General features: G+C 39.3%; 3 protein-coding genes across 3 annotated transcripts; 1 reads left to right on the top strand and 2 right to left on the bottom strand.

Moving 5' to 3' along the window:
• Nucleotides 1-1769: 1769 nt before the first annotated feature.
• On the top strand, nucleotides 1770-12452 carry etnppl (ethanolamine-phosphate phospho-lyase). The gene is made up of 13 exons (XM_080051716.1): nucleotides 1770-1871; nucleotides 2709-2827; nucleotides 3304-3463; nucleotides 4634-4708; nucleotides 5258-5351; nucleotides 7081-7197; nucleotides 8217-8299; nucleotides 8825-9050; nucleotides 10049-10203; nucleotides 10662-10751; nucleotides 11510-11640; nucleotides 11739-11791; nucleotides 11916-12452. Exons 1-13 carry the CDS (start codon nucleotides 1813-1815, stop codon nucleotides 12015-12017), a joined length of 1464 nt encoding a protein of 487 aa, XP_079907842.1. The 5' UTR covers nucleotides 1770-1812; the 3' UTR covers nucleotides 12018-12452.
• Nucleotides 12453-14199: 1747 nt separating this feature from the next.
• Nucleotides 14200-17859, bottom strand: ostc (oligosaccharyltransferase complex subunit). The gene is made up of 4 exons (XM_080051721.1): nucleotides 17662-17859; nucleotides 15758-15851; nucleotides 15171-15368; nucleotides 14200-14747 (listed from the first exon to the last, which is right to left on the bottom strand). Exons 1-4 carry the CDS (start codon nucleotides 17798-17800, stop codon nucleotides 14729-14731), a joined length of 450 nt encoding a protein of 149 aa, XP_079907847.1. The 5' UTR covers nucleotides 17801-17859; the 3' UTR covers nucleotides 14200-14728.
• Nucleotides 17860-19158: 1299 nt separating this feature from the next.
• On the bottom strand, nucleotides 19159-22248 carry rpl34 (ribosomal protein L34). The gene is made up of 5 exons (XM_080051756.1): nucleotides 22214-22248; nucleotides 21694-21765; nucleotides 21481-21580; nucleotides 19507-19610; nucleotides 19159-19286 (listed from the first exon to the last, which is right to left on the bottom strand). Exons 2-5 carry the CDS (start codon nucleotides 21756-21758, stop codon nucleotides 19202-19204), a joined length of 354 nt encoding a protein of 117 aa, XP_079907882.1. The 5' UTR covers nucleotides 21759-21765; nucleotides 22214-22248; the 3' UTR covers nucleotides 19159-19201.
• Nucleotides 22249-26837: the final 4589 nt, after the last annotated feature.

Below are 26837 nucleotides of genomic sequence, written 5' to 3'. Positions count from 1 at the left end.
TTATTACAAAAAAATGTGCATTGTTTTATTTTATTTTGTGTTTTTATTTCCAGCCTGTTACAGTATTTGTTCTCACACGTTGCTGTATCTTTAGCATGTGCAGCTACATTTTTTTATAGATTTTTTTTTATTTGATTGAGTGTTGACTTTACTCGTTTAAGTTTATTCTGCTATTAGCAGACGTGCCAAAACATTTCAAGCATTTATTTCCATATCAGTATTAACAGATCTCGTGAGTGGCTACGAAATGTTGTTGAGTCATTTTTCCTCAGAAGAGGATGTATCGGATACTCCCATTAGCCAAACTTAACTCACTAAAACCTCCCAGAATAAAAGTGCTGGTGTAGGATCAGTGACTATAGTCACCCATCTGCATTATGCCTAAAGACACTTGTCTCCTATCAGATATGGAAAGTCTCACAGATCTGTACCCTCCAATGCACTGCAGCCTTACTGAAATAAGTATATTGCCTCAACACTCTAAACCAGTAGCGTAGCCAGAAAACCGACTTTGGGTGTACATCAGAAAAGCCACACTTATTTGACCACATTTAAACCAATAAACCACATCTATTGTCAGATTGATGTACACCTCTACACATACTGTATATAGCCTAACAATAGGCATACATCACTATAAACTAAAATGCAGTCTTGGTACAGTAGCAAAAATGCAAAGCAAAATCCATATTGTTGTGTTTTTAAATTAAAACTGCATTTGTTTGGTTGTGGTTTATACTGTTTTGCCTTTGTATTTTTATTTGTTTATCCACTCAATTGACTTTTCTTTAAAAATCCTGGTGTTCGCACACTACATTTCATATGACTGTACTGTTGGACCCAAATAAACAGTCTTTCAAATACATCAAACAATCGTCTCGCCTTTATTGGTGGTCTATCCCATTTGGTGTCTATAAGATCGCTGAGTATGATTGTCTCTATTACAGTAGCCAGGACATATATTTATGTACACTGAAGAACTTGCAATTAACCCTAAACTGTATATTGCCCAAAAACAACATACAAACCTATGAAGGAAATGTATTTAAGTCTTGCAAAATGGCTACTTTTATATACTAGCCTTTAACTGTAACTAAAGGTAAAAGTGTCAGAAGTAAAAGTAGGCCTGCCATTATTATGATTTTAACTTCTGTCTATAGTGTTGTATTTTTCTAATCAATGCATATTTTAATTTAAATCATGCACATGGCCTACACACAATTAACTATTGCTGTCAAATGAATGTAGTGGGGTAAAAAGTATGCTACAATATTTCATTCTGAATTGTGTTGGAGTAGAAGTGTAAATCGTCATAAATGGAAATTATATTTTTCTCGGATAGCCTATCTGGTAATAGCTGTTGGATAAATGTGGTGTGAAAAGGTAGGCTAGGAATTTAAGTATAAAGTAGCACAAAGAAGGCTACAGGTACGCCTATATTAAAGCAGTAACCAAACGTGTAAGTTAAATGTAGGCTACATTCCACCTTTAAAAATGCAGTAGTCTACATACTTTCCAAACAGCTTGAACATAACCATAAACCATTAAGAGGTTGGAACAGGATGAAACTTGTCAGTGAACACCTGCTTTACGTCACGGTCCCTGTGACACGTTTTGAGCTGAAGGTGGCAGCACGAGAGTAGCGCAAGCCGCGGCTTTGAGGATTTTTTCCTTTTTTGGGGGTGATTTTCTGTATGAATGCGCATGCGCGGCTGTCAAAGCCGGCTTGTGCTCAAGCAGCTGTAGGTCAGCTTCCAGTGAGACGGCGAGGGCAGGACAGAGTTAACCGACCGGCGGCTGGACAACATCAGGATGTCTGCGGAAAAACTTGAAAAAAAGAAGACATTGGACCTGCGGAAGAAACATATTGGGTAAGATAATTGACAGTCCGACCTACATGTTTCTGTTTTAAGAAAAAAAAGTATGTCGTTAAAGGTGCACTAGGTTATGTAACTTTGAGTGTGTCAGAGAAGTAAACATTGTCTTATATATATATTTACACAAGTGAATAAACAAACTTTCTTAACAGAAAAATTTGATCCATGGAACACTATGTCAGAAAGCTTCCTGAAAAGTTTCTGTTTCACTGCTGTTATTGTTTTCAGCAGCCAAGCCCGTTTTGTAACTGAAGGCTCTGCAAATAAACCTTTAAGTAGGGCCTAATAGCATCTCCATGAAGACTTGATACTGAAAAATTTAAACAAAATTAACTTAAAAAGTGAAAAGATTTGTTTAAAGTCTGTCGTCTTCTAGCTCTTACAAATAGGTTACGCAACGTTAAATAGTTTAAACATTTTGATACAGAAATGTACAGAAAGTACGAGAATTTGTTCCGATCTCAACAAATCAAATATGATTCTGTAAACAAATGTCTTCATTATATTAGTTGATTTATTTGTTTCTATACGCAGCTAAGTCAATATTGCAATGCAAATGTAAGTCCAACTGGATTCTGGATTCTGATTGGATAGAGGCGGCCCACTTTGTCAATGAGAAAACAGAACGTACAGTACTTTTTCTGTAAGCTGCAGTAGTAACTTGTGCATTGTGTTGTATAACTTAAATTATTAAGTTATGTCAAGTCATGGGCACAGTTCAAAAGTAAAATATGTTTTTATTACCGCTTTTTAACATAAAAACCGGTAAACCAGAGTTACGGCCACACTTTGCGCACAACATGTAAACATTAATATGTGACTCCTCTGCAGGCCATCCTGTAAGATTTTCTTCAGCCATGACCCCATCAAGATTGTGCACGCCAAAGGCCAGTACATGTATAATGAAAAAGGAGAGCGCTACCTGGACTGCATCAATAACGTGGCTCATGGTAAACACACACACACATGAAAAACGCATAAACATGAATGTACATTCTATTACGTTTCTTTATATATAACACCAAACCTTTCAAAACACAAGAGCAGAAGTAGGGTTGCTGCCTCCCACATTCAGGCCTCTTGTGTTGGTCTTGCATACAAATCTGGAATCATTATTATTGTTGAGAACTAGTTTTCACTACAGCGCATGCAGCACCAGATTGAGTTTGTCATGCAACATACAGCTAATTCTGAGAGACTGACGCTTCCCCACATGGCAGGCAGAGACATAATAGGACGTGTCCTACGCACTGCACATTAAACGCTCTTTAATTTCATTTTATGGCCTCCAATTATGTTGCCTTCCGTTGCAGTTGTCATGGCCTGTTATGACCTCAAATTACAGTCAGATGATTTGGGGCCTCCCTGTAAAGGAGCGGTTCTAATCCTGTGTGCATGATGTTTTTTCTGCCCATTTCCCCTTCAGTGGGCCACTGTCACCCCGATGTGGTCAAGGCAGGAGCTCAGCAGATGGAACAACTCAACACCAACACGCGTTTCTTGCATGACAACCTCGTAGTGTACGCCCAGAGGCTGCAGGCCACGCTGCCTGACAAGCTGTCTGTGTGCTACTTTGTCAACTCTGGGTACGTCTGCATGCATGTGCTCACACACAGCCCAAAACAACGAAAAAAAAACATCACACACGTCTGCCTGCCACACAAGTTTATATATGGGGTGTGTTTCATTTGGTGTTGATGGCACAGTACGTAGACAATGAGAGATTGCGGTCAATTGATTTACAGCCTGGTGCCATTAATGTTGGATTCACATCTTGGTATCACACCTCTTTTAACAACTTGAACTGTTACCTAAGGTGGACTATCCCTGATAGGAGAAATAAATGGGACTTTTTGTCAATTGTAAGATCAAAGTGGGTGTGGTCCAAACTTGATCGGCTGCCATGTTACTGTCTGGATTTTCAAGTGTGCTAACTATGGTGGTTTGGACATTAGCCTGGACCAGTCTGGAAGGGTTACTTATTTACACCACTGGGCTGGCTGGACTTCTGCAGTGCCATCAGGAATGATCTGGTTCAGGGTTATTATCATGCAGATTGCAAAGCTGCAATCAGATTGTACACTGAAGACAAGATTGGGGGAAAGATATACTGCTCTTATATGGGCCTCATAGTTCCACTTAAAACAACATTGCACTTCCACTTTACTGATGTTTTTGTAGCCAAGAAAAGGATGGGAGATAGTAGCAAAAACGCTGCACCATGTAGCATTACGACAGCTTCACCATGGTTTAGGAAACTGACTATTTAACAATCACATGTGAGTGTAATATTTGTGTGTCCACATATTTTGTAGCGTAGAAGTAACAAGTCTATGGGGAGGAGATTTTCACACTAATATTCATAGCTCTGTTGTGCAATGCCATACCACTTTCTGGATTACACATTGGCGAGTGCCAAAGCACGCACAGACACACACATTCACACACACACACACACACACACACACACACACACACACACACACACACACACACACACACATTCACACACACAGACCGGATACACGGGTGGGGCAAAGACAACAGAGCAGGATCAATTTATTGCTTATCAGCTAAACTTCAATCATAGCCCGACACGTTTGTGTTAATGTGGATACATCATACGCACCCATAATGGGAAGTAAAACATCGAGCTGTGTGACTGACGTGCTTGTGATATCTGCAGCCTCACCTCACCTGTGTATTTTGTGGCCACTGAGTAACTCACTGTAACCCTTGCTCTTTTCAACTCCCAGCTCCGAAGCCAACGACCTGGCGCTGCGTCTGGCCTGGCAGTACACGGGCCACAAAGACATCGTCACGTTGGAAAAGTAAGTGCTGCTGCCTGGGTCAGCCTCTGAGGAGCATAATGAAAGCACTTCAAGGTGAAGTCCCCCATTCTGGAGAATGCCTTGTTGTCAAAATAACGTTTTGTGTCAAAATCAGTGAATATCCGCTCACAATCCGCTACCTGGCTGTACTGTGTGTGCGCTGAAAAAAAAATCCAGTGTTAATTCATACACAGCCTAGGCTCTGCAAACGGCCATGTTGCTCACTACGGATGGGCCCCTTTGTTTGCATATATACCCTTTGTTTACGTACCGGTTTACAGAGTCTAGTCCGTGTGTAAACGCCAGAGTTTCTGTATAGACAGGTAGCGGATCGTGAGGAGATATTCGATTTGGACAAACAGTGATTTTGACAACAAGCGTTCTCCAGAATTGCTGACACCACCTTTAAATGTAGATTATCATTAGCAGTGACATGCTTTTATTAAGTGTTTTATTTAAAAAATATATATGATTTTATACCTATGTTGCACCCCCCTCCACTTGATATTAGACAGTTGAGAGGACTGATTTGTTTGCTTTGTTCCGCAGTGCGTACCACGGCCACGTCTCGTCCCTCATTGACATCAGTCCGTACAAGTTCCACCAGCTGTCAGACTATGAGCACAATCAGTCTGTGCATGTGGTGAGTGCTCTGTTCGCTCATCCTGCACACTATCAAAACACAATGACTCAGCTGGCACCACTGGGCTTTGGCAGGCTGCTGAGTATACTCACTCACTTTGCACGCAAGAGGATACAGATGTGTGTAGGTGAGTGTGTGGTTAAGGAGAAGTAGAAGTCGTAGCGCTTTTGAAAGGGAGCCAATTTAGTGTTGGTCAACAGAAAATGTTTTAGCTTCTTCCTGAAACCACCAACAGTAAAATGGCTCCCGCTCAAACGTGCTGCTGTCCATCAGCGAGGACATGAGGAGCTCCATTGAAGCTCATGAAATATGTCAGAAAATGCTGAGCTACATTTCGATTGGTTATATCGCATATGGGCGGGCCAGAGCCCTATGTATGGTGCTCTGGGACGGACGTAACCGGATGGCGACAGTGCTGTGCATGCGCCGTTGAAGCCGTGATAAAAGAGATGGCTCGACACTTTACGATTTGGAACACAGCACTCAAATCTTTCATTAGCAAGTAAGAGGAATGTTCTGTTTTGCTGACCGACCACGGCAAGAGTTTCATTTAACAGTTAATCCCGCTGTTTGCTCAACGAACGGGGCTTAATACGTCACTTTGTTAGTATCCAATTGCGTGCAGTGGTATTTGAAATGCAATGACAAAAAAACAAACATCTTAAAGGCACTTTGTCATTGTTAGCGAGACAGCCCAGCATCCAAAAACAACTTAAGAAATGTGACCTTGACTACCTGCACAATCACACAGTCTCTAGTCTAAAACAAACAATCGCCTTTGAGGCAGAGAAGGATGCACCGTGGCTCTGCGGGCGTTCCTGGACTATACTTTTCCAGCGCCTTTTTTCTTGGATCAGCAGGGGCTGTCTACAACTTCCCCCCCACAGGAGTTTGTAAGACAAGGAAGGTGTAATAAAACCAAACATGCTTTTGTGTTGCATTATGGGAATTGGAGGATTCGGCATTCATAGCATAACACAAGGGACTACAAACCAAGATATCTCTGCTGTTACTTGACTCTGCCAAAGGTCCCCTAGTCCATTGTGCTGTTGTGTTCTGTTCTCATGATGGTGTAGTTTGATATGGCACCTTGTGGAATCCCTCTAGCTCTAGTGTTACATGCCAAAGGTGCGGGAAATTCTGTCCAGCTTATGCATATTTAATTCATCTTCATAGTCTCTAGGCAATAAGGCTGTGGTTTCAATGCTGGTAACTCACAGGATGACCGGCATTTTAGCCTGGGCTGCTTGGGGAACAGCCTAGGCTAGAATGTAACTACATAGGTCACTAGAGTATTTTATTTTATGTTATATTTGATTATATTTGATTTCATTCTATATTTGTTATTTTCTATTCCCATATTTGCACCTTGCACTATTATGTCTCACATTATCTTGCCAATAAAATGCTTCAGTAATTGTTCAGACAGATACAATATGTGTGTACTTTGAACAAAGATAACAAATGCTTTCATAAATGAACTTGGCAGCTCTCAACCAGCTCATCACCTTTGCACATCTCGACCTATGGATAAACACGAGCCTAAAAAGGACAAGTATTGCTACATGTTTCCACCAGACTTTTAAACATAAACTCATACATCAGATAGATAACTGAGGGGGAATTTTATTACATTTGTTGTCCACAAAACATCAATATTTTATTGATTAAAAATCTTAATATTTTAATAATTCTTATTTATTCTATCTACGCCTTGTTTCCTTTGCAGGCTCCGAGCCCGGACGTGTACAGAGGCAAATACAGAGCGGACCACCCTGACCCTGCCGCAGCATATGCCCATGAAGTCAAAGAAATAATAGACAGAGTCCATGGAAAAGGAGGCAAGGTACAGTTTGTGTTTGATACCACTGTGTTGCCAGACTCACTGAAAAATACACTTTTGAATTGGTGGGTTGTCTTTTAAAGAATTAATCTTTTTTCTTTAAAGGAAATGGCCCTGGATCACACAAAAAAAGAGTATTATGTAATGTTGACAAGTGTGTAAAATATGCTGTTGTATTTTTTTTAAAGGTGCAGTGTGTATTATCACAATATTTAGTGGCATGTTGTTAAGAAATGTCAAGGTTGCAATACACTTTTGGTAACCTCTCCCTTTTGAATAATTTCAAAAGCTACAGTGGCCTTCAAGGACATCTTGTCCTTGAAGGCCACTGTAGCTTTTGAAGCTACATCTTGTAGATATAAACGGCTCATTCTAAGGTAATAAAAGAAACATCAACTTTAACTTTCAAGCGATTATACACTAATTAATTAAAAGATGCTTATGAATATTCCATTCCATTTCTACCGAGTCTGTTGTGAAAAATGCACACTGCACCTTTAAGTCCTGACTTCCATGACAGCTGGCTTGTTTGTCCTCTTTTTTCACGAATGCACTTTTCCTTTTTCCCTTTATCCCCTTTTTCTCTCTTTCACTTTTTCCTTCCAATAATCAGGTTCAGGCCGGGGACTGTGGATTGTAGGGTCAAATGCCAGATCACATGAACGTGAAACAGACCTTTAGTGTCCAGTGACCAGAGGGATCCGGGAGTTCAGCCCAATGAACATAACACATATCTAATGTTCTACACACGGAAACCAAAATTAACAAAAGGAGTAAATTAACATGTTTTTTTTTTCTGTGATACTGTTTGTACGTGGAAAAAATACACAACTCTGTCTACATATGTCAAGTGAATACACATTTCATTTTTCCTCCACAGTGACCTACAATGATATTCATTTTATGTATTTTCTTTACAATCCTGTGCCAACTTCAAGGAGATCTACATATAAAGATGGAGGATCCTTCTCCCAGTCAATCAGCTGGGCAGTGTGTTCTTATATAATGTTTGTCCCGTACAGATTGCCGCTTTTATTGCTGAGTCATTGCAGAGTTGTGGCGGGCAGGTCATTCCCCCCGCGGGCTACTTCCAGCAAGTGGCAAAGTATGTATCAACGTTATCGCAGAAAAATCACTAATATTCTTAACCAGTTAAAGTTCAGCAATTCTGGAGAATGCTTGTTGTCAAAAAATCTATTTCAAAATCCGTGAATATATCCTCACAATCCGCTACCTGTCCGTGCTGAAAAAAAAATTATTTTGACAAATGTAATGACTGACTCCGCCTTTAATCTGCGAGGCAATTCTTAATTTTTACTCTCTATTTGTTCGGCTGTTAGAATAAGCTCACCAACTCAATATTATAGAAAGCTCATTAAGTCTGCAATAATGACATGAATGCAATGCATGTTAAACATGAAAATAGATGCATGGTAAACATAAAGAGAATGTACCATTTTTGCATACTGCAAGAAATGCTTGAAGCAACACACTTGTGTTTTCAATGAATGTGTTTACTGCGAAAATTGAAAAACCTGACAAACCTGTTGAACGTGACTGCATTTATGTGTGTGCCTTCACGACAGCTATAGTAGCTAACCACGGTTTCTATCCGCACCAATCTTCTCAGACATGTCCGTGAGGCAGGGGGCGTGGTCATCTCTGATGAGGTCCAGGTGGGCTTTGGGCGTGTTGGCTCACACTTCTGGGCCTTCCAGCTCCAGGGGGAGGACTTTGTGCCCGACATCGTCACAATGGGAAAGCCCATCGGCAACGGCCACCCCATGTCATGTGTGGTCACCACCAAAGAAGTGGCAGAGGCCTTCATGCTATCTGGAATGGAGTATTTCAATACAGTAAGAGCATCACGTGGAATCATAACTCTGCAAGTAACGTGATAAAAAGATTTCAAAAATGATCATGTAGCAAAATGTTGAGCAATGAATGACAATTTTTTGAATTTTTATTTAGTTAAAGGTGAAGTCAGCTATTCTGGAGAATGCTTGTTGTCATAATGACTTTTGTTTACAGAGCCTAGGCTGTGTATTAACACTGGATAAACACACACACAGTATGGACATGTAGCAAATCATGAGGAGATATTCACTGATTTTGACAACAAGCCTTCTCCAGAATCGTTGACTACACCTTTAAGACATACCAAAAATGACAAAGGCACATTGCAGGCAACCCATCATATGTTCTTTGCTATTTCTCCCAAGCTGCCCAGAAAAGGCAATGACTTGACCTCAACCTTGTGATGACGTGCTTGTCTTTATTTGCCACACATCTGCTTTCCACATTATAGGGGGAAATACATCCTGTTCAGGCCATTTTATTTGTCCCCCATTTACAGCCTCAGTTTAAACTCCATGTGAGGGGGTTTTAACACAGCTGACAACAGAGCTCTCTCTTTCACAACAGAATACATTTTAAGCACGCTTGGAACTTCTCCATTCACATTCTGATAAGGGTAGAGTGTGTTAGAGCAATTATCCATCTTGAAGTCAATTTAGTATGTAAGCAAGAACATTTATATAGCACTTTTTAAAACAGACCGTTACAAAGTGCTTAACATTGTACACAGGCATATTCAAATGAATGTGCAGGAGTGTAGGATGAGACAACACATTAAAAGGATCCTATTTGTTTGGGAAGCTGATTCCAGAGGGTTGGAAAAAAACACAAATGCCTTTAGCTTAGCATAGACCAAACCTCTGTGCTTACTCTGTGACACTTTACGTCTGATATATATTTAATGCCGAAGATGATCAAGCAGCTTGGTTGCCAAGGTGGTGGGGAACCTGACCGTGGTGTAATCTTTCCTCTGTGTATGGGGTTTTGAATTCCTCAGTTTGGCGGTAACCCAGTGTCGTGTGCCATCGGTCTGGCCGTCTTGGACGTGATCGTGAAAGAGGACCTGCAGGGCAATGCACTGCGCACGGGCCAATACCTGACTCAACTGCTGGAGAAGCAGAAGGAGAAGCATCCACTGGTCGGTGATATCAGGTACGCAAACACACACACACACAGACAGACTAACAGTGTGTGTGCTGATTAGATCTCTGCGTGTCCTGTTTGTGAAACCAGAGCAAATGTACATCATGTTCCTGTAATATCTGGACCAACATGTTATTCAGTGACTCGACAATGAAACAACATGTTGCCGTTAGATGTTCTTGGGTTTGACACAGTTGTGCCACACCTCCCAGTGATTGTCAGTTAAACCTTGTGGGAGATCTTGCAATATGTTTAAATTGGAGCTGCCATTATATTCTAACAACCTGCTATTGAACACTTGACACATTTTGCTACTTTTAAAGGAAAAAATACAATGAAAAAAGAGGTGGATTTGAACTGAAAAGTTTTAATTTCATCCATATAACCATGAACATGTTTTCATGTTTTTTTAAACATATGTCAAACTAAGTGACTAAACCAAACCCAAATGGCTTGACATTCCTTAGGGGCTGTGGCCTCTTTGTGGGGATGGAGCTTGTAAAGGACCGGTTGAAGCTAACTCCTGCAACAGCAGAAGCCCAAGAAGTCATATATAAGTAAGTGGACTGTGTGATGTTGTATTAATAATAATAATGAAAAATATACACATATGAAGCATTTCAAGCAAAGAGTTCGCTCAGATACATTCTGTACTGGGGAAACCATGACTATGCTGCTTCTATAATTCTGTGCTGGTGCAAACCGGTTGTAAACCAATAAGGTGCAAGGTGCACAGCTGTTATGAGAGAGTTGGCACACTTTGAACAGCAGTTATCTCATAACACACACACAAGGCTTATCAACTTAAGGTGGGATAAGCAAGTTCAATATTAAAAAAACTGCATCACATGCACTATGTATTATAATTTAAAATGAGAGCTGATAATAGCCTCTTTATCATGATACTGTATAGTTATGATTTCTCTGTCATTATTATTGAGAAATCAAACTATGGGAGTTTGATATATTTAGTTGATTGAGTCTACCTATTTGTATGTGTTTTTAAGTGAAGGGAAATCACAGTAATGTAATGCCTTGCTAAAATTTAAAACCTGACTCCAGCCTCCATTCATGACTTAAAGATTTTACAAAATTGGAATGTAACATAACTCTTACCATAGGACAATGGATGACCCTGGCTTACCAATAGTGTCTGATATTACAATTTTAACTGCATATGCTTTTTTACCCTGACTGACATTTCGTCACAGCAGCAGAGGCATAGGTATATTTAATACCATTAATAAGGTGGCTCCCTGGCTGCTTGTAAGTTATTAGTTCCTTTTTAAATTCAAACAAGTGCATTTTGTCCCAGGCTAAAGGAGCAGCGCATCCTCCTCAGTGCTGACGGACCCCATCGCAATGTGCTCAAGTTTAAGCCTCCCTTGTGCTTCAATGAGGAGGATGCTGACCTGGTGGTGGAGCAAATTGACTGCATTCTCACAGGTATACTTATCTATCCCCCTATCTGTGGGGTTAGGTTAGTGTGTAATGGTGGCCTTAGTAGCTCTCAGTCATGCCTGTTATTGTGTCTGTGTTTCCAGAAATTGAAGCAGCATTGGGCTTGAATGCAGAGAATGGCAGCAGCAAAAGAAAAGTAAGTGTGACTATGTGATCTAGTAGGTCTCATCACTTGCATAAAAGTGCTTAATAAACTAAATTTTTCTTGATTTTCAAAACTCATTGACCTTTGTCAACTTTGTCATGTTTCTATCTCAAAGGTGCCAGCCGCTAAAAATGGACACCAGTATCACAGTGGGTCGGCACACAACGGAGGGCGCAGTCAAGGACTTACCGAACAAAGCAAACGCCTCAAGACATAACGCTAGCCACGAACAGTCACAGCTGTGTATTGACAGCACTTGATCTTTTTACACAATGAAAGAGCTGGTCAAACACCATAAAGTCTGGTGGACACAAAACGCTAACTGCCTTTGCACTTAAGCTAATAAAAAATGTTTTTACATAAATAATGACAAACTGTCAATCTATGAGATTGCAATGGCTTCTCGTGTATTATTTTTTTAATTACAGGTTAGGAACCGAGCTTCTTCGCTTAATTATGTGGGTGAACAGCCCGTGCTTCACAACCTGTGTGTTCTTATTATAATTGTTTGCCAACATTGACTTGATGACCATGATTGTCAAGGGAATCTCATTTTTAAGTAAATCAAAATGTCTTACCACAAAACATGTCAACACATTGTCAAGGCATAACAGATCATTACACATTTTGGTGTGAATCAATCTTTATTAAATAAAATGATGTGTGAAAATGTTGTTTGTGATACTTTGTTGATCCTTAAAGGGAGATTTAAAGGGTCACCCTGACCTCTGCCTTCCAGGTACGAGCAGGCTTGAGTCGAGTGCATGTGGAATATATACACCCAAAGGCGCAGGTTTCGCTTCAACATTGGGAGGGGGAGTCTGAGGATACTCCCCTAGAATAAAATGTAGCTTCAAACCCTTCATTCTGTGCATTATGGTGAATTTTTATTCACTAATCTGTGCCTTATATATAATATATATATATATTATATATATATATATATTATTTCTTTGATTTGGGTATTTGACTTTAAACACACTGTCAGGATGAGGTTTTGAACAATCAACCTTGCGATCACTAGGGTAGTCTTCTTACTGACTGAGCTGTTAACGCTTCTCTGGACACTTGTATTTGTTCTTGCATTTCTTTGGGTTTTAGATTGGAAAAATTCCAATGTGTCAAGGCTTGTGCTAAGTTTTTTATATACGGGGTTATGTATACGGGGAGCGATGCAGCCTCGTGGTGACTGGTACAAAACCCACTAGGTTGGTGTAGCAATACACCAAACTAGAAAACAAGCTGTTCTGAGTATAGGCCTACCACGTATCTTCCTCAACCAAACATGGACACTGTTTGACAAGTCTGCAATTATTTACCAATGTTCCCATGTTTCCTATTAACAGAGTGGACGTGGTTCCCAAAAGCTACGAGTTTGTGTCTGTGTGAAGAGAGTTTTGCTGCCCAGAGGGGAAAAACATATGTTACATACATTCCGTGTGGTGTTCATGGGAAAGCAAGGCAGTGTCTGTCTGTGGGCGTGGAGTTGGCTGAAGCCTCGGGGGGTGGGGGGGGGGGCACTAAATACATGCAAGAACACTTACTTTGGGAAAAAATAGACAAACAGCTAAAAACAGTGGGGACTGGGCAGTGTGCAGGATTTGTATTTTAAACTTTAAATTCATAGCAGTTCATAGCTGAGGTTTGCTCTGTTAAAAATCCCCAAGAACAATAAGCAGGGAGTCTGGAGTTCAGACTTAATTGCAAAACTGTATAAATAAAACGATCTTGATTGAAGGATAATCTTGAAACGAAGACATGAAAAAAACCCTGCAGATATTTGAGAATAACCCTGACCATAGTCATATTTGAGGTATACGTAATATATACGCAAGTTACATTGTTTAATGTATGTCTCCAGACAGCAGGGAAAGTCATTCTAACCTCAAGAAAAACAGGTTTTAGAGTACACTTGGCATCTTACACTATCTGTATGGAATGTATTGCATGCATTGCTATAATAACTACGCATAACTGTGATGAAGGTCACATTCTGATCTGGAGTCAGTTTCTTTTGCAGAAGTGAAAAACCCACCCCGTTACTTAGAACCATAAAATCTCTTGCCGTCACCTAAGAACCAATAATCATAAGCACCTAATTACTTTAGCATTAAATTAATAACATTACTCCTTTATCTCTAAAAACAAATGAGTGTGAAATAGTTAAGAATGTGAGGGTTTCAGATTGACTGTAAAACATAGGGTAAACCTCAATACAATGTTGCAATGAGCAGGAAATACTATCACTGGGTAGACGTATGACGCTACCTGCTGGATGACACATGACAGTGCTTGTGTGGGATTCATCATTCGTCTTTGGGCTGAGTTTGGCTCTTGTGACACTGAAGAATACTCTAAATGTGATGGACATATATATATACATGACAACTGCAAGGAGCTCTGAAAAGAAGATTTATTTCACATCCTTGTACAAAAATGCAACTGGGACAACTCAAGGCTTTTTTCAAAGATTTCCTTACAAAAAAAAAAAACATACAGCAACTACATTATCCCGACACCCCTCTTAATGATTCACCCAGTGCCGATTCCGAAAAGCAGTGGCCCCACGCGAACAGTGTTCAGTGAATTCCATTGCTCTCTCTATTTTTTCCAGTTGTCTGAGATCAATTTTACCTGCTGAAATTAAATGTCTTTGAAATTTGCTGCAGATGTACAATACTGAGCAGGACCTGGATATTGTATTTGTGACCATGATGCGACAGCGACATGCATTATCCTGTGCTATGTTCGTTTGTTTAGTAATTTGGTGAGAAGGAGAGGACAGGTAGTCACTGAACACCATTCCATTGAAGACGGGTCTAATTTCTTTAGCAATGTCAGTGCTCTCATTCATAATGGTTGGCAATTATATCAAATGTCGTATACATCCCTAATTTCAGTTGAACTGCGTGTTGATGTCCTCTGTCCTTAGCCCATGAGGTACCCTCTGAAAAGACAAGATGAATAAATGAATACACCGTGACATGACAAATGTCAGTTCAGAGTCATACAATTGCAAACAATCATTTACTATTAAAAAAGGTGCACCATGTAACTTTGAATCCAATGAACATTTTCTGAGGTATATTCTCAAAACTGAATGAACAAACATTCCTCATAGAAACACTGTTTGAAGTTAGAAAGCTACCTTAAAGTACCAGTTTCACTATTGTTGTTTAATGTTTACAGCAGTAGGGCCCACAGTTTGTTGGTCTATGATGATAGAATTATTCAATAATAAGAATTACACGTAGAGAAAATATGTTTTGTAAACTAACTGCAGGCTCTGCCAATGTAAACATATCCCACTCCCCTGAAAGTGCGCCTTCAAGTCAAGCAAATGTTGTTTGTTTTTCTAGTTGAGACTTACGGCAGCTTCATGCGCATGAAGACGCGGGCCATGAAGAAGCTGAGGAGAACGCTGACGAATCCAATGAAGAGCAGCAGGAAGCGGTTGAGTTTGGGGATGTTTGGCGCGTTGGAGCGGTCCAGGATTATGAAGCCCAGGCCTCCCATGGTGAAGAGGAAACTGGAGGCCAGTCCTTCCATGATGTACTGTCCGTTCACTCTGGAGAATAAACGTTAGCAGTGCATTATTTAAAAGGCGCAGTCAGTGATCCCTGACGAATCAGTGAATATTTCCTCACAATCTGCATCTTGCCCGAACTGTGTGGGTGCTGAAAAAGTATTATACACAAAGCCTAGGCTCTGTAAAGGGGCATGTTGCTAACTACTGTATGGTCCCCCCTCCCCCCCTTTGTTTACATACCAGTTTTAAGAGCATTGGCTGGGAATTAACAGATTAATGTTCAGCACACACAGAATGGTAGGTAGCAGATCACGAGTAAATAATCAATGATTTTGACAAAAGGTTATTTTAACAATAAGCGTTCTCCAGAATGGCTGACTCCATTTTCAATGTAGGTTAAACTGGTTCATCAATGATGGTCACCATACCTGTATGCCAAAAAGGCCACAGGCCGCTGGTGTCCATGCTCATCAGTCATTGATCCCACACTAGGAGGCTCAACGATAACATCGTAGATGATCCCTATAGTGTGAGTGAGATAGAGTGGGAAATAGGAATCAATTGAACATTAAATAATTTCATATATTGGTCATTTTAAAATATGATGATAACACACATACTACAGTACTCTGCTCCGACTGTAAACGGATATTCATTATACTCAGAGGTGGGCAGAGTAGCCGAAAAATGTACTCAAGTAAAAGTAAGTTACTTTAAGATTATAATTACTCAAGTAGAAGTAAAAGTACTCATAAAAATTATTACTCGAGTAAGAGTAAAAAAGTATGCAGTGAAAAGACTACTCAAGTACTCAAGAGTACAAGTAGGCCTATTGAATTACTCCAGATTTATTTTTGAAATATACAGAGCAACACAAACGGTACAGAATAGACACGAACATAATATAAAACAGCAATGTTCAAATAAAGATATGTTAAATAACATAATTTTAAATAAAACAATAAATAAGGTATTTAAAAACCAAATGAATAACCCTTGAACTCAAACAATAATAAATTAATTATCTGCCAAATTAAATACATCACCCTTCAAATAAAATGATAATAAATTAGGCTTGTCCAAAATTATATTAATTAAAACCAATACACTTATAACACTGTTGCAATTGTTTTGCACATACACATTTTAAAACAAATTCCTACAATATGTCACTGGCCCTGAGAAAATGATCTAGGTTGTGTTTAGCCCCAAAAATATAAAACACAAAATTAAACTTCGTTACACATCAAAACCTGCTGGCACACTCACTTAACGTATAGTGGCTGAACAAAGAGACCACTCAGACTCTCACACAGCCAGACTGGGGCATGCAAAGTGAGTAGGCTCTCGGGAGAACAGGACATGTGTCAAAGAAGAACAGTTTCTCTGTAATTGCGAGTGTGTGGGAGTCTGTGTCACTGTGATTGTGAGTGTGTGATTGTTATTTTGTGAGTTAATGTGATTGAGAGCTTGCGAGTGTGTGAGTTTGTATTTGAGGCCAGGGGTGTGGCTATTGCTCCTCGGAATCAGCAGTTCCCTCCATTTTCTCGACCCACCAAGATAGTCGGTAAAATATGCGTTTAACCTACATGGCACGGCCACGGACACAACATCGGTGCGGAACCGCAGCCTTTAAAAAAGTCCGCGGACATTGTTGAGCCCATGGTTGAGCCCTATGACAACATGACAACACTTGTCATGTGACTGAAGTGGCTGCATTTGATTGGCAAGCTTTTGTAATGTGATTTTTATTGGTTGAAATAGTCACGTGATAGAGATGTTAGCTGAAGACGTCCCCGGGGAGAGAAATCATGAGAGAAATGGCTCTCGCATGTAATAAATAAAATATATTAAAAAATTAGGTAACGACCGTCACGTAGCCAAATGGAACGGCGTAAAAGTACCGTTCTTTCTTCAAATATTTACTCAAGTAAAAGTAAAAGTATGTTGCAATAAAACTACTCCTAAAATTACAATTTATTCAAAAAGTTACTCAAGTATTTGTAACGGAGTAAATGTAGCGCGTTACGACCCACCTCTGATTATACTACTACATTTACTGCTAGATAATATGAACCAAGTTGCATTCAACTAGTTTCTGGTGCAGTAAGCCTAGCCTCTCGTCCATAATGCTAACACTGTGCGTACATTCTGGCACTAAAGTAAACAAGCTGCTTTTACAAATGCAACCATGGTATATTATATCTGACATTGTTCCAACCACCCATGCATTGGCATAAACTTTAAAATCACAAGATGACACACTGTAGACGTATCGCTAACAAGCTAGCTAGCAGTATTGTATTAACGTTAGCCTATCGAGACACTTTACCTCCAGTGATGAGAAAGTAGGACACAATGACGACCGCATACACAGTCATGGCAGACGGCATATGAAGCCATGATGGTTTCTTTAGTTTAATGTTTGGACATTCCAGCACAGAGAAAGGCATACTGTATAAGGACTCCATGATTTCCAAAGCTATCTGCTGCTGCGGGCGAGCTCCGTCTGATACGCAGCTTTGTTGACGTGTCCCGGAAGTACTTTTTTCCCCCTGCAGTATGTGCAGTATATCCTTTGTTGGTCCATGAGTATATCCTTTCATCAAAGTTATTTTACATTGCTTTACTTTACTATATTTACATTACATTTATTTTATTGGTTGTGAACTGATTTTTAAACGTTTCTTCGTAATTTTTTATATACATATTTTGTGCCTGTACCGTGCGTGACGTAATCTTAAAGAGACAGTACTGAAATGTTTGGGGGGAAATCAAAATGTACTACCGGTATAAAATAGTCTATGGAAAAATCCTAACTCTAACTATTTTGTGACGCAATTCATCATAGTATGGATATATTGATGTTTTGTGACGACATTGATAAGCTCACACTTTTTATGTCAATGACTTGGACAAGTGAAGTATATGTAAATGTTTGAAAAACCTGTGTAGGTAATGCACACGTTTAGTAACCTGCTTCTGATTTTCAAACCCTTCAAATATTACCATTTGCTTTACTATGTACCAAGTAATATATATCTTTGAGTTACATTGGGGTGATTCATTTATCCAAATGATAGCTTTTACTTTCTATATTTCTTCTGAGTGTCAGTTTAGATACATGAAATGATGCTGCATTATCTGTCTGTAACAGCATCCAGACTAGTTAGGAAAAATATTTTATTTTGGGTGTGTTTGCACTTATACCAAACACATGACCACAAGACTTTCTCACGTGACTTTCGTGTGGATGACCAACTTTTACCAGTTTTACATAAGGTATCTTTACTTAAACTCAAGTCTTTTTGACTGGCTGCTATGTGATGCATGTGTGGCATATAGTGTTGTGTTGAAAGATATTTACTGCATGCACTGATGTTCTGCACAAATGAAGTTCCTAATGGATAAATAGTTACTTTATACACCTTGTCAGACATGCCATTCGTTATCAGAATATTGACTGAAGTTGAACCAGAAGACATTTTAAAGTCATAAATTAAGAAACACCACTCTAAAAGTAATGGAATTCAAAAACATGTAGATACTGCATTTGGCTGAATGTAAAACATAAAAAAAGGGAAAACTTCAAATAGATTCAATCGGGCCTTGTGTGAATGTCGATAGTTAGCCTGAATGTCGATAGTTAGCCTGCTATCGGTGTATGAATGGTAACGTGGGAAAGGAAAACAGGTCTCCCTTGCAAAAGAGTCTTCGGTCTCAATGGGATATACCTGTATAAATAAAAGGTTAAAAAAATAGCTGAAGAAATCCTAATGTCTCAGATGTAAGTCACCATGGCATTTCAAATCACAACAGGAAAAGGATGTGTCTGTCATTTTTTTATTGTGGCGATACAAATTTTACACTTTTTACTTCGCTTTCTGGCTCTGTGCTTGTGCCTTGAGCACCTTGACAACGATCTTCTGCTCCTCAATCAGGAAAGCACGCTTGATCCTGAGAAGAGAAAAAAGAAGAACATTTAGACATAAAGCAAGGGCCATTCAAAACTCACATCAACAACAGTGACTGAAGCCATTACTGCCATTATCATCTTTAGGCTTTAAGGTTTAGATAACTGTTGTGCGTTATAGCAGTCGCGCAGCACCTTGTTGATTTATTCACCAGGGCAAATACTACATCATTCCAGTTTCTCATTAAATAAATGGATGCTTACCTGTCACGCACACATTTGGCGCACATGGAGCCTCCGTAGGCCCTGCTGACGTGCTTCTTGGTCTTAGAGAGCCTCATCAGAACCTGAGGTCTGACAGCCTTAATCTACAAGACAGAGCAGAACCACAATAAGATCACAGTAGACAATGGTTGCGTTCCGAAACGCATACTTTCTACTATATAGTATGTAGAAAAAAGATTTAGGATGTCCCGATTCTTGTGGCCAGATTTAGGATGGTTAGAAGTACCCGGATGTCCTACTTCATGCGGCCAAGATTGTTAGTGTTGAAAAGTGCATCCTATTTGGGCGATTCTGACCCACAATCCAGTGCGCACGTGAAGTGACGTAACATCGACGAAGCCTCCATATGAAAACAAACGGGGATGCGACGGATATAAAAGCAAGAGGCAAGATCAAGGCGCAATGTTATGATGAAATAAGAGAAAAGTATGTGCCAATAGTATGCCTACTGCATCCTAACTAGATTCTTTTTATCGTCGGATGTAGTATGTAGAATAGAAAAAAGAAAGAGTATGCAATTCGGAACGCAACCAATGTGGTGTGCGTTTGAAACAAACACAACAGGGTTAAAGTTAGTCTATACGAGTTCCGTAAAGGAACACAAACTGAAATGAAAAACAATACGCTCCTCCTTGAAATGGCAAAAGAAACAGTTACATGCATTCTGTAGGACAACGATTGTAGCAACCTGCCCTAGACCCAAAGGCAAAAAATACTTCAACTGGTTTTCAACATTTTAGTTTGCACAAGGATTTTAAGTACAATGGTCTTAAATGCAATACATGTAAAACATTTAAAATTCTGTGCACAATTGCATTGTACCACTTTATATCGTTGTCCTTCTAGATCAACTAATGTCTCTCGTTAATAACTGATCAAGAGAATGACTCTTAATTTGGTGTATATTCTGCTTTCAGACATTACGACCATAAAAGAACAGACCAGTATACAAGAAGATGCATCTCCATATTGAGGTTAGATAACCAGTTCACAAATAGGCTAACAAGCAGCTCCATCATTTCGAATGAAATGATAGAACTTTCGAATTGAAAGTACCACATCTGGATCCCTCCAGCCACTAGATTTATTCTTCACAATTTCAACATATTCCCAATTCATTCCTTTTAATAAACGCATGTTCAGTAAGTATAAATATAAAACATTTAGGAAAATCAGTCATAACAGCGTCAACTTTTGACAGGAGCATGTGAACTCTCATAACATGATTAAAATATGTCCATAATCTTAGCATTTAGTAGTATATTAAGGTCACTTGGCCTGATATGTCCCACATTCGCTCAGACTAAACAGATAGCAGGCTTACTCCATTATTTGACTCAAAGCTGGGGGAAATACTGCTGAATGGCTACAGGAAGATACATTACTCCTGACTTGTACCTAAGGACGCTAAGCAAGAAGAACACCTGACTTCTGCTGCTGTGACAGCTTGAGTCAATTTCAAGTTTGCAGCGCCAGATTTAACACAACAGGTTGTTTACCTTCAAGACAACGCATGGACATGGTTAACTTATCTTGTATAGTTCACTAAGCTAAAAAGTATTTCTATCCAACCGTTTAGAATCATGTTTACAAAGGAAAGTCCGCAATTTCCCCATACATTAGATCAAGTGAGCTGTGTTGATAACATTACATCAGTAATAGCACATCCCTGGGTGTTAACAGGCTATAAGCAGGACATCCACCCCACAGATCTATATTCAGAATACTAAGAGGAAGAATAATTTTGTTTGGTTGTTGCATAATTACAAATCTAGGATCATCATAAGCAATGCAAAAGATGCAAGTGATTTTGATTGATGCCAGTATGTTATGAGACAAGCCCAATGAGGGCCCTACAGACCATTACAGCATACACTGATCTTCACACAGGAGTACAGATTACTAGGAGTAAAGCAAAGAGTCTTCATAGGAAACTACAATGGGTTTACTTACTCCACGCAGTCTTCCTGGGCAGATGCCACATGCTGACTTGGGGGCCTTGCCGACCTTCTTGGTGTACAGGTACACAATACGGTTACCGGGTGTCCGTGACCTGCATGACAGAGTGAATAGTAATTATAAACACGAATGAGAAAATGCGACAGTTGCACAAACAACAACGGTGTTGTCAGGTTCCCAAACAGATATTGTAAAGAGTTCACTTACAGTCTGGTCTTGTTGGAGGCGGTGTTGTAGGACAACCTACGGCGGTATGTCAGGCGCTGCACCATTTTGAAGCTGAAAACAAATTCAATATTTAGTTAATGTGGGAACATGATGCTAAGATGCTAATCCTACTAGCCGGGCTAGGGCTGGAGGAGTAACTGGCGCCGGCAGTAGCTTTCAAAACAATGACGAAATTAAGTTCAAGGGCCCATTTTACTTCACGGGAATCTTATATACAAGTCGATACGGCATGGCAATATATTTGCAGCGTAGTTGTTAGCTACGGCACCATACCGCACACTCAGTTCAGTGCTAACATAGCGGCCTCAGAGACCCACTAACGGGCTCTTTAAAATGTCTCACAGAAAGCACCAACTAATGAAATTATCACACGACTCTAAGCCAGAAGTCGTTATTAGTATTGTATTTTCTTCAAATCGACCACATTATATTCTAAAACGTAAGATTACAGTGGATTACAAACGTATAATGTTTGAGAGTAAAGCAGGGGCCGCCATACCTGCTTTCGCCGTTACCGGAAGAGGAAGGAGAGAGGCGGATGTTAAAGGTTAAAGGCTGTCAATTTTTTCCCTGCAAATCTTTATTGTTCAATGAAAAATATACAATGACATGATGAATGGTTAGATTAAAGCAAATATGAACAAAGGGGCCCAGGCAGGGTGACCAAAAGTGTACATATTCTAAAATGTACATGCTAATAAAATAAACTATTTTCAACCAATTGAGATTTGCCATTTCACAGTTCCTTTTGACATGTCGCAGCAGGAAAAACACAGGTTTGTCAGTAGTAGCCTATACTACTTGCTGTAGTTTGGTCTGGCTTTGCGAGACTAGTAGTAGCCTAATATTTAAAATCGCTGCCTTCAATGTAGGCACAGTTTTTTCAAGTTCCAGTGATTCTGCTTATATGCCTGCTGACCTGTTTTACAGTTAGTCTACTGGAAACATGTGACTGCGAATTTTATTTATAATGTAGGCCTATAAACAATGCATGTCCAGCAGATGGCAGCATTGGTATTCTCCATTTTTTTCTCTTTGTCTTTAGCCTACTTGAGGACGTTATCCTCCTTCTGCTTGTAGACGATGAACACACACGTAGGCCTACGTGCCCGATTCAGTTTAGATCATAGATATTATTTAAAAGGTTTAGATAGGCCTACAGCAAAGCCCCTTGACTTAGGCTATATATTTGGACATTAAAACTATGTGGCTATGAACAGAAGCTCACCAAGAGTTTCCTAAAAACAATAAATAAAAAAAGTGGGAGCTTTTTTATTTTGACAGTTTTGTCTTGGCTATGCTAAGTTTAAATTGAAATGGTCATTCAGCTGCCTCATAGCTAATGATAAATTATTTGCACACTACTGTAAAATGGCTAGAAGTCAGTAAGGAGGTCATACAGAGTAGCCTAAAGGAAGATATGGACTTTATGGTTAACCCGATATCAGGTAAACAACCCATGACTTGTGAAAAGTTAAGTTAAAAAAATAATTAATTAATCAATAGCCTATGTTTATCAAAATTAGTTTGATAAATGTGTCAATTCTTATTAATGTTATATAATCAATTAGCACTTAAAAGCTGATCACCTCTTAAAAATCTCCATATATAGTGTAATAACTAGCAACTTTTTTTTTTACAATATTAAAACAATGTGTCATGCATAGGCCTACTGGCGACCAATATCCATGTACTAGAATCTGCAGCACACACACACACACACACACACACACACACACACACACACACACACACACACACACACACACCATAGCTCCAAAAACGTGGGAAGTGCGTCAAAATGGCTCCCTTTCAAAGAGGTGCAGTGCTGCAGACATTTGCCAAGCTCAGCCAACAGATGGTGAGCTTGGCATCCTTTTCAGCTAAAGTCATTGGCAAAAGCTAAGAACAGTGACAATGCTAGGCTTTGTTCAGTGTGTTGGCACATCGATTTGAAGGGCATGCAACTCACTCTGGTGGTTATACTCTGAACTTATAGTCAGAACTTGTGAGCTGAATTTAGCTGTTAACCGTGACAAGTTCATTATTTTGCAGTTTTTTATTTAAATGAATGAAAACACCTGGAAATGGTGTTGCTTTAATATATGAAATAAATAAATAATTCTACTTAACAATGCAAAAAAAACTTCAGTACCTAACCAGCAAACAACCTTTTTTTTATTGGAAACTTTTTATTAATGCAGAGGTGAGAGGTCTCGACATCCAAGCTTGTTTCACAGGTTGTGATAATGGATTGATTTGAATATGTCCAGATGTAAGCCTTTAAGCCAGATGTTCTTCATGAGAATCAGGGTCCTTTACAATGGATGCCAAGGAGATTTTGTGGCAGTGGGGCAAACGCGCAAAGACGTCCACATAATGAGTAACATCTGCGGGCATGGCTGTCTTAATCTTGTCAGAAGTAATTATGCTAAACATCCAAATTGAATATTTAACTGAGATCTTAATCCAGCAAAGTATCAATGAATTTATGGTGGTATAAATCAATTGAATAGTTTATTTTCCTTACGCAAATTGACTCTACTCATAGTATTTTAAGGGGGCACCCTCACTCTCAATCAAGCCCGAATAGTCAAAGATGAAACATATCACCTTAAGTGCACTTGATTATGCAAGCCCCTCCGACTACCCCCCCCCCCTACCCCCTTTCACTTCTCCTTGGGCCTTCTGTGTAATCTGCTGAGATTTAAACCTGCTGCTCCTGTTTAATAAATCCACTGCGATTAAAATAGGATTACAGCTCTGCTTTCGCCTTCCTAAGGACATCAGAGCATGAAACATTTTTCAACTTTTTTTTTTACCCAAGCTAACCCATTCCTGTATCCTATTTGCCCAAAACCAGACAAGCGCTAGCCATGATTTCAACCCCCACCCCCCTCCCCCCACACACACACACACCCCTCCTACCCGAAAAAAAAAACCTCATCCCAGCAGCCCAGCCAGCAGGTCAGCCCATCTGTGTGTCGGTTGACATAAGGATTAACCTCATAATGCAGCACACATCCTGCATCTATCAATGCCATCCTCCTTCATATCAGACTTCTCAATGACGGATAACACCCAAATAAATAAAAAATATGCTCCTGTGTCAGGGGTGGTGAAGTCTTGGTTTAGTCGAACCCTTGCGTGGAATCTACTCTGCTGCTATACTCTTCCCACGCAGCAATCAATATGACCCTTTTTGTCCTCTTTGTGCTTCCGTTGTATTGTCCTGCACTTCTTAAATGCTTTAAAGTCACAAAAGGCAAATATTGATTTGATTTTAACAACAGCTAAGGTCCTGACCCCAGAATAGAAATCTATTTAAGATAATGTATTTTACTTTACCTATTCTTGCTTGCAGCGCCATCAAATGTATCCTTACTAAAAAGCACCTTATTTTACAACTGAGTCACCTCACTGATAAAACAAATATACATTTAAAGCTATTTTAATAGTAGAGTGTTTAGTAAAAGTCTGCAGATTTGAGAAGGAAACTACTCTTCCACCTATACAAATGCATAATTCCCTCACAGCTGTTGCTATCATAAAGGACACTTAGAGGTCATGAATTAGATAGCTTCATTTTTGTTTTTTTTCGGAGAAATTAAAGTTACACAAAGCTACCGATCATCCATGGCTTTGTGGCTGACTTTTCATACAGCGCCACCAGCAGGTCAACATTTCTCCACATTTCATTTTATACGAATACCAGCAAATGTAACAACATTCCCATGAGCCTCAGCTGTGCTTTGTGCTAATTAGCAAATGACTAGTGAACATGGTAAACATCATAATTTCACAAATAATACAGTAGATCAAATGCGATATAAATATGAAAACATATCCAGTATAATTAAAATCACTTTAAAGGTGCATTATGCAGTTTCAGGGGAAGGGGATTTGTTTACATGTGCAGAGGCTGCAGTTAGTTCACAATTTAAAAAAAAAATCTTATTGAATAATTCTATCAAATGAAATCAAAACAAAATCCTTTTGATGCTCCTGGACCCAAACGTTTAGATTATGTTTGACAAAAAAGGACTTGCTGCTATAAACAACAATAATAACAGTGTGTAATGTATGTTCTTCATGTTATGTCTGTCAGTGTCTGATGTATGGACTATCTGTTTGTGTCATTTGTCTGATGTCATGTCATGAAGTGCGACTGTGCCGCAAACCCAACTGCCCCACGGGGACAATAAAGTTTTCTACTACTACTACTACAACAACAGCGAAACAGTGACTTTTCGGGTCGCTTCATAACTTCCAAAAGTGTCCAAGGGCTCCAATTTTTTTCTGTGAGAAAAGTTTTTTTATTCAGTCATGAGAATATACCAGAATTGTTGTTTGTTTGTTTACAAGAAACTAATTTTAAAATACTGGAAAGATGCAGAGGCCCCTACATTAAAGAACTGGAAAGAACTTATGAAATATTATCTGACCATAGAAAATACATTATCCGAGGACAACAACAAAACAAAACAATTTAATGAAGTATGGAAACACATCTACGAGGCACTATGAGAAAGAAAGCTTGTAGCATTGCTAAGAAGGGGGGGGGGGGGGGACTACGGTGGAGATCACAGGACATGGATTTTTCTTTTTGTGTTTGTGTGTGTCTTTGAATGTTACGTGTGTGTGTGTGTGTGTGTGTGTGTGTGTGTGTGTGTGTGTGTGTGTTCATGCGATGAATAACTTCATGTAAAAGTATTTTATTTATTTTATATATAGGTTTGAAATCTTTAAGGATGCATTTCTCTGCATGTTTTCAGAGGGTGTCAAGAAGATCAAATAATGAACAACATACACATCTGTCCATTTTCTTTCTTTTTTTTCTCTCCCTTCTTAGTTTGTATGTACTGTTTGGTGTTGTTTGTTTGTTTGCTTATTGTTACAAAAAAACAAAATAAAAAGAATTATACAAAAAAAAAAGAGAATATACCAGAATATTTCCACTTCTTTTACACACCAGAACATAGTGCACCTTTACAATAGTTAGGAGGGGATGCATGAATGTATTACACTTTTTTTGTATTTCTAAAATCCTGGCTGCACCATATATTCACATGGACCGCCGCCAGTAAAAACATGGGCTCACTTTCACCCTGTGATCTGGTATC

Source organism: Ammodytes marinus, assembly GCF_949987685.1.
Source record: "Ammodytes marinus genome assembly, chromosome: 23".
NCBI lineage: Eukaryota > Metazoa > Chordata > Actinopteri > Uranoscopiformes > Ammodytidae > Ammodytes > Ammodytes marinus.
Note: the sequence above shows the minus strand (reverse complement) of the source record. Positions and strands in the feature narration are given on the sequence as shown.

Coding starts and splice junctions, on each gene's coding strand:
- etnppl (XM_080051716.1), top strand. CDS start 1,813: ATGTCTGCGGAAAAACTTGAAAAAAAGAAGACATTGGACCTGCGGAAG. Junction 3,464..4,633: donor TGCTACTTTGTCAACTCTGG/GTACGTCTGCAT, acceptor TTCAACTCCCAG/CTCCGAAGCCAACGACCTGG. Junction 4,709..5,257: donor GACATCGTCACGTTGGAAAA/GTAAGTGCTGCT, acceptor TTTGTTCCGCAG/TGCGTACCACGGCCACGTCT.
- ostc (XM_080051721.1), bottom strand. CDS start 17,800: ATGGAGTCCTTATACAGTATGCCTTTCTCTGTGCTGGAATGTCCAAAC. Junction 15,852..17,661: donor CTACTTTCTCATCACTGGAG/GTAAAGTGTCTC, acceptor CTCACACTATAG/GGATCATCTACGATGTTATC. Junction 15,369..15,757: donor GTGGCCTTTTTGGCATACAG/GTATGGTGACCA, acceptor TTTATTCTCCAG/AGTGAACGGACAGTACATCA.
- rpl34 (XM_080051756.1), bottom strand. CDS start 21,758: ATGGTGCAGCGCCTGACATACCGCCGTAGGTTGTCCTACAACACCGCC. Junction 21,581..21,693: donor GCCTCCAACAAGACCAGACT/GTAAGTGAACTC, acceptor TCTGTCATGCAG/GTCACGGACACCCGGTAACC. Junction 19,287..19,506: donor GCCAAATGTGTGCGTGACAG/GTAAGCATCCAT, acceptor TTCTCTTCTCAG/GATCAAGCGTGCTTTCCTGA.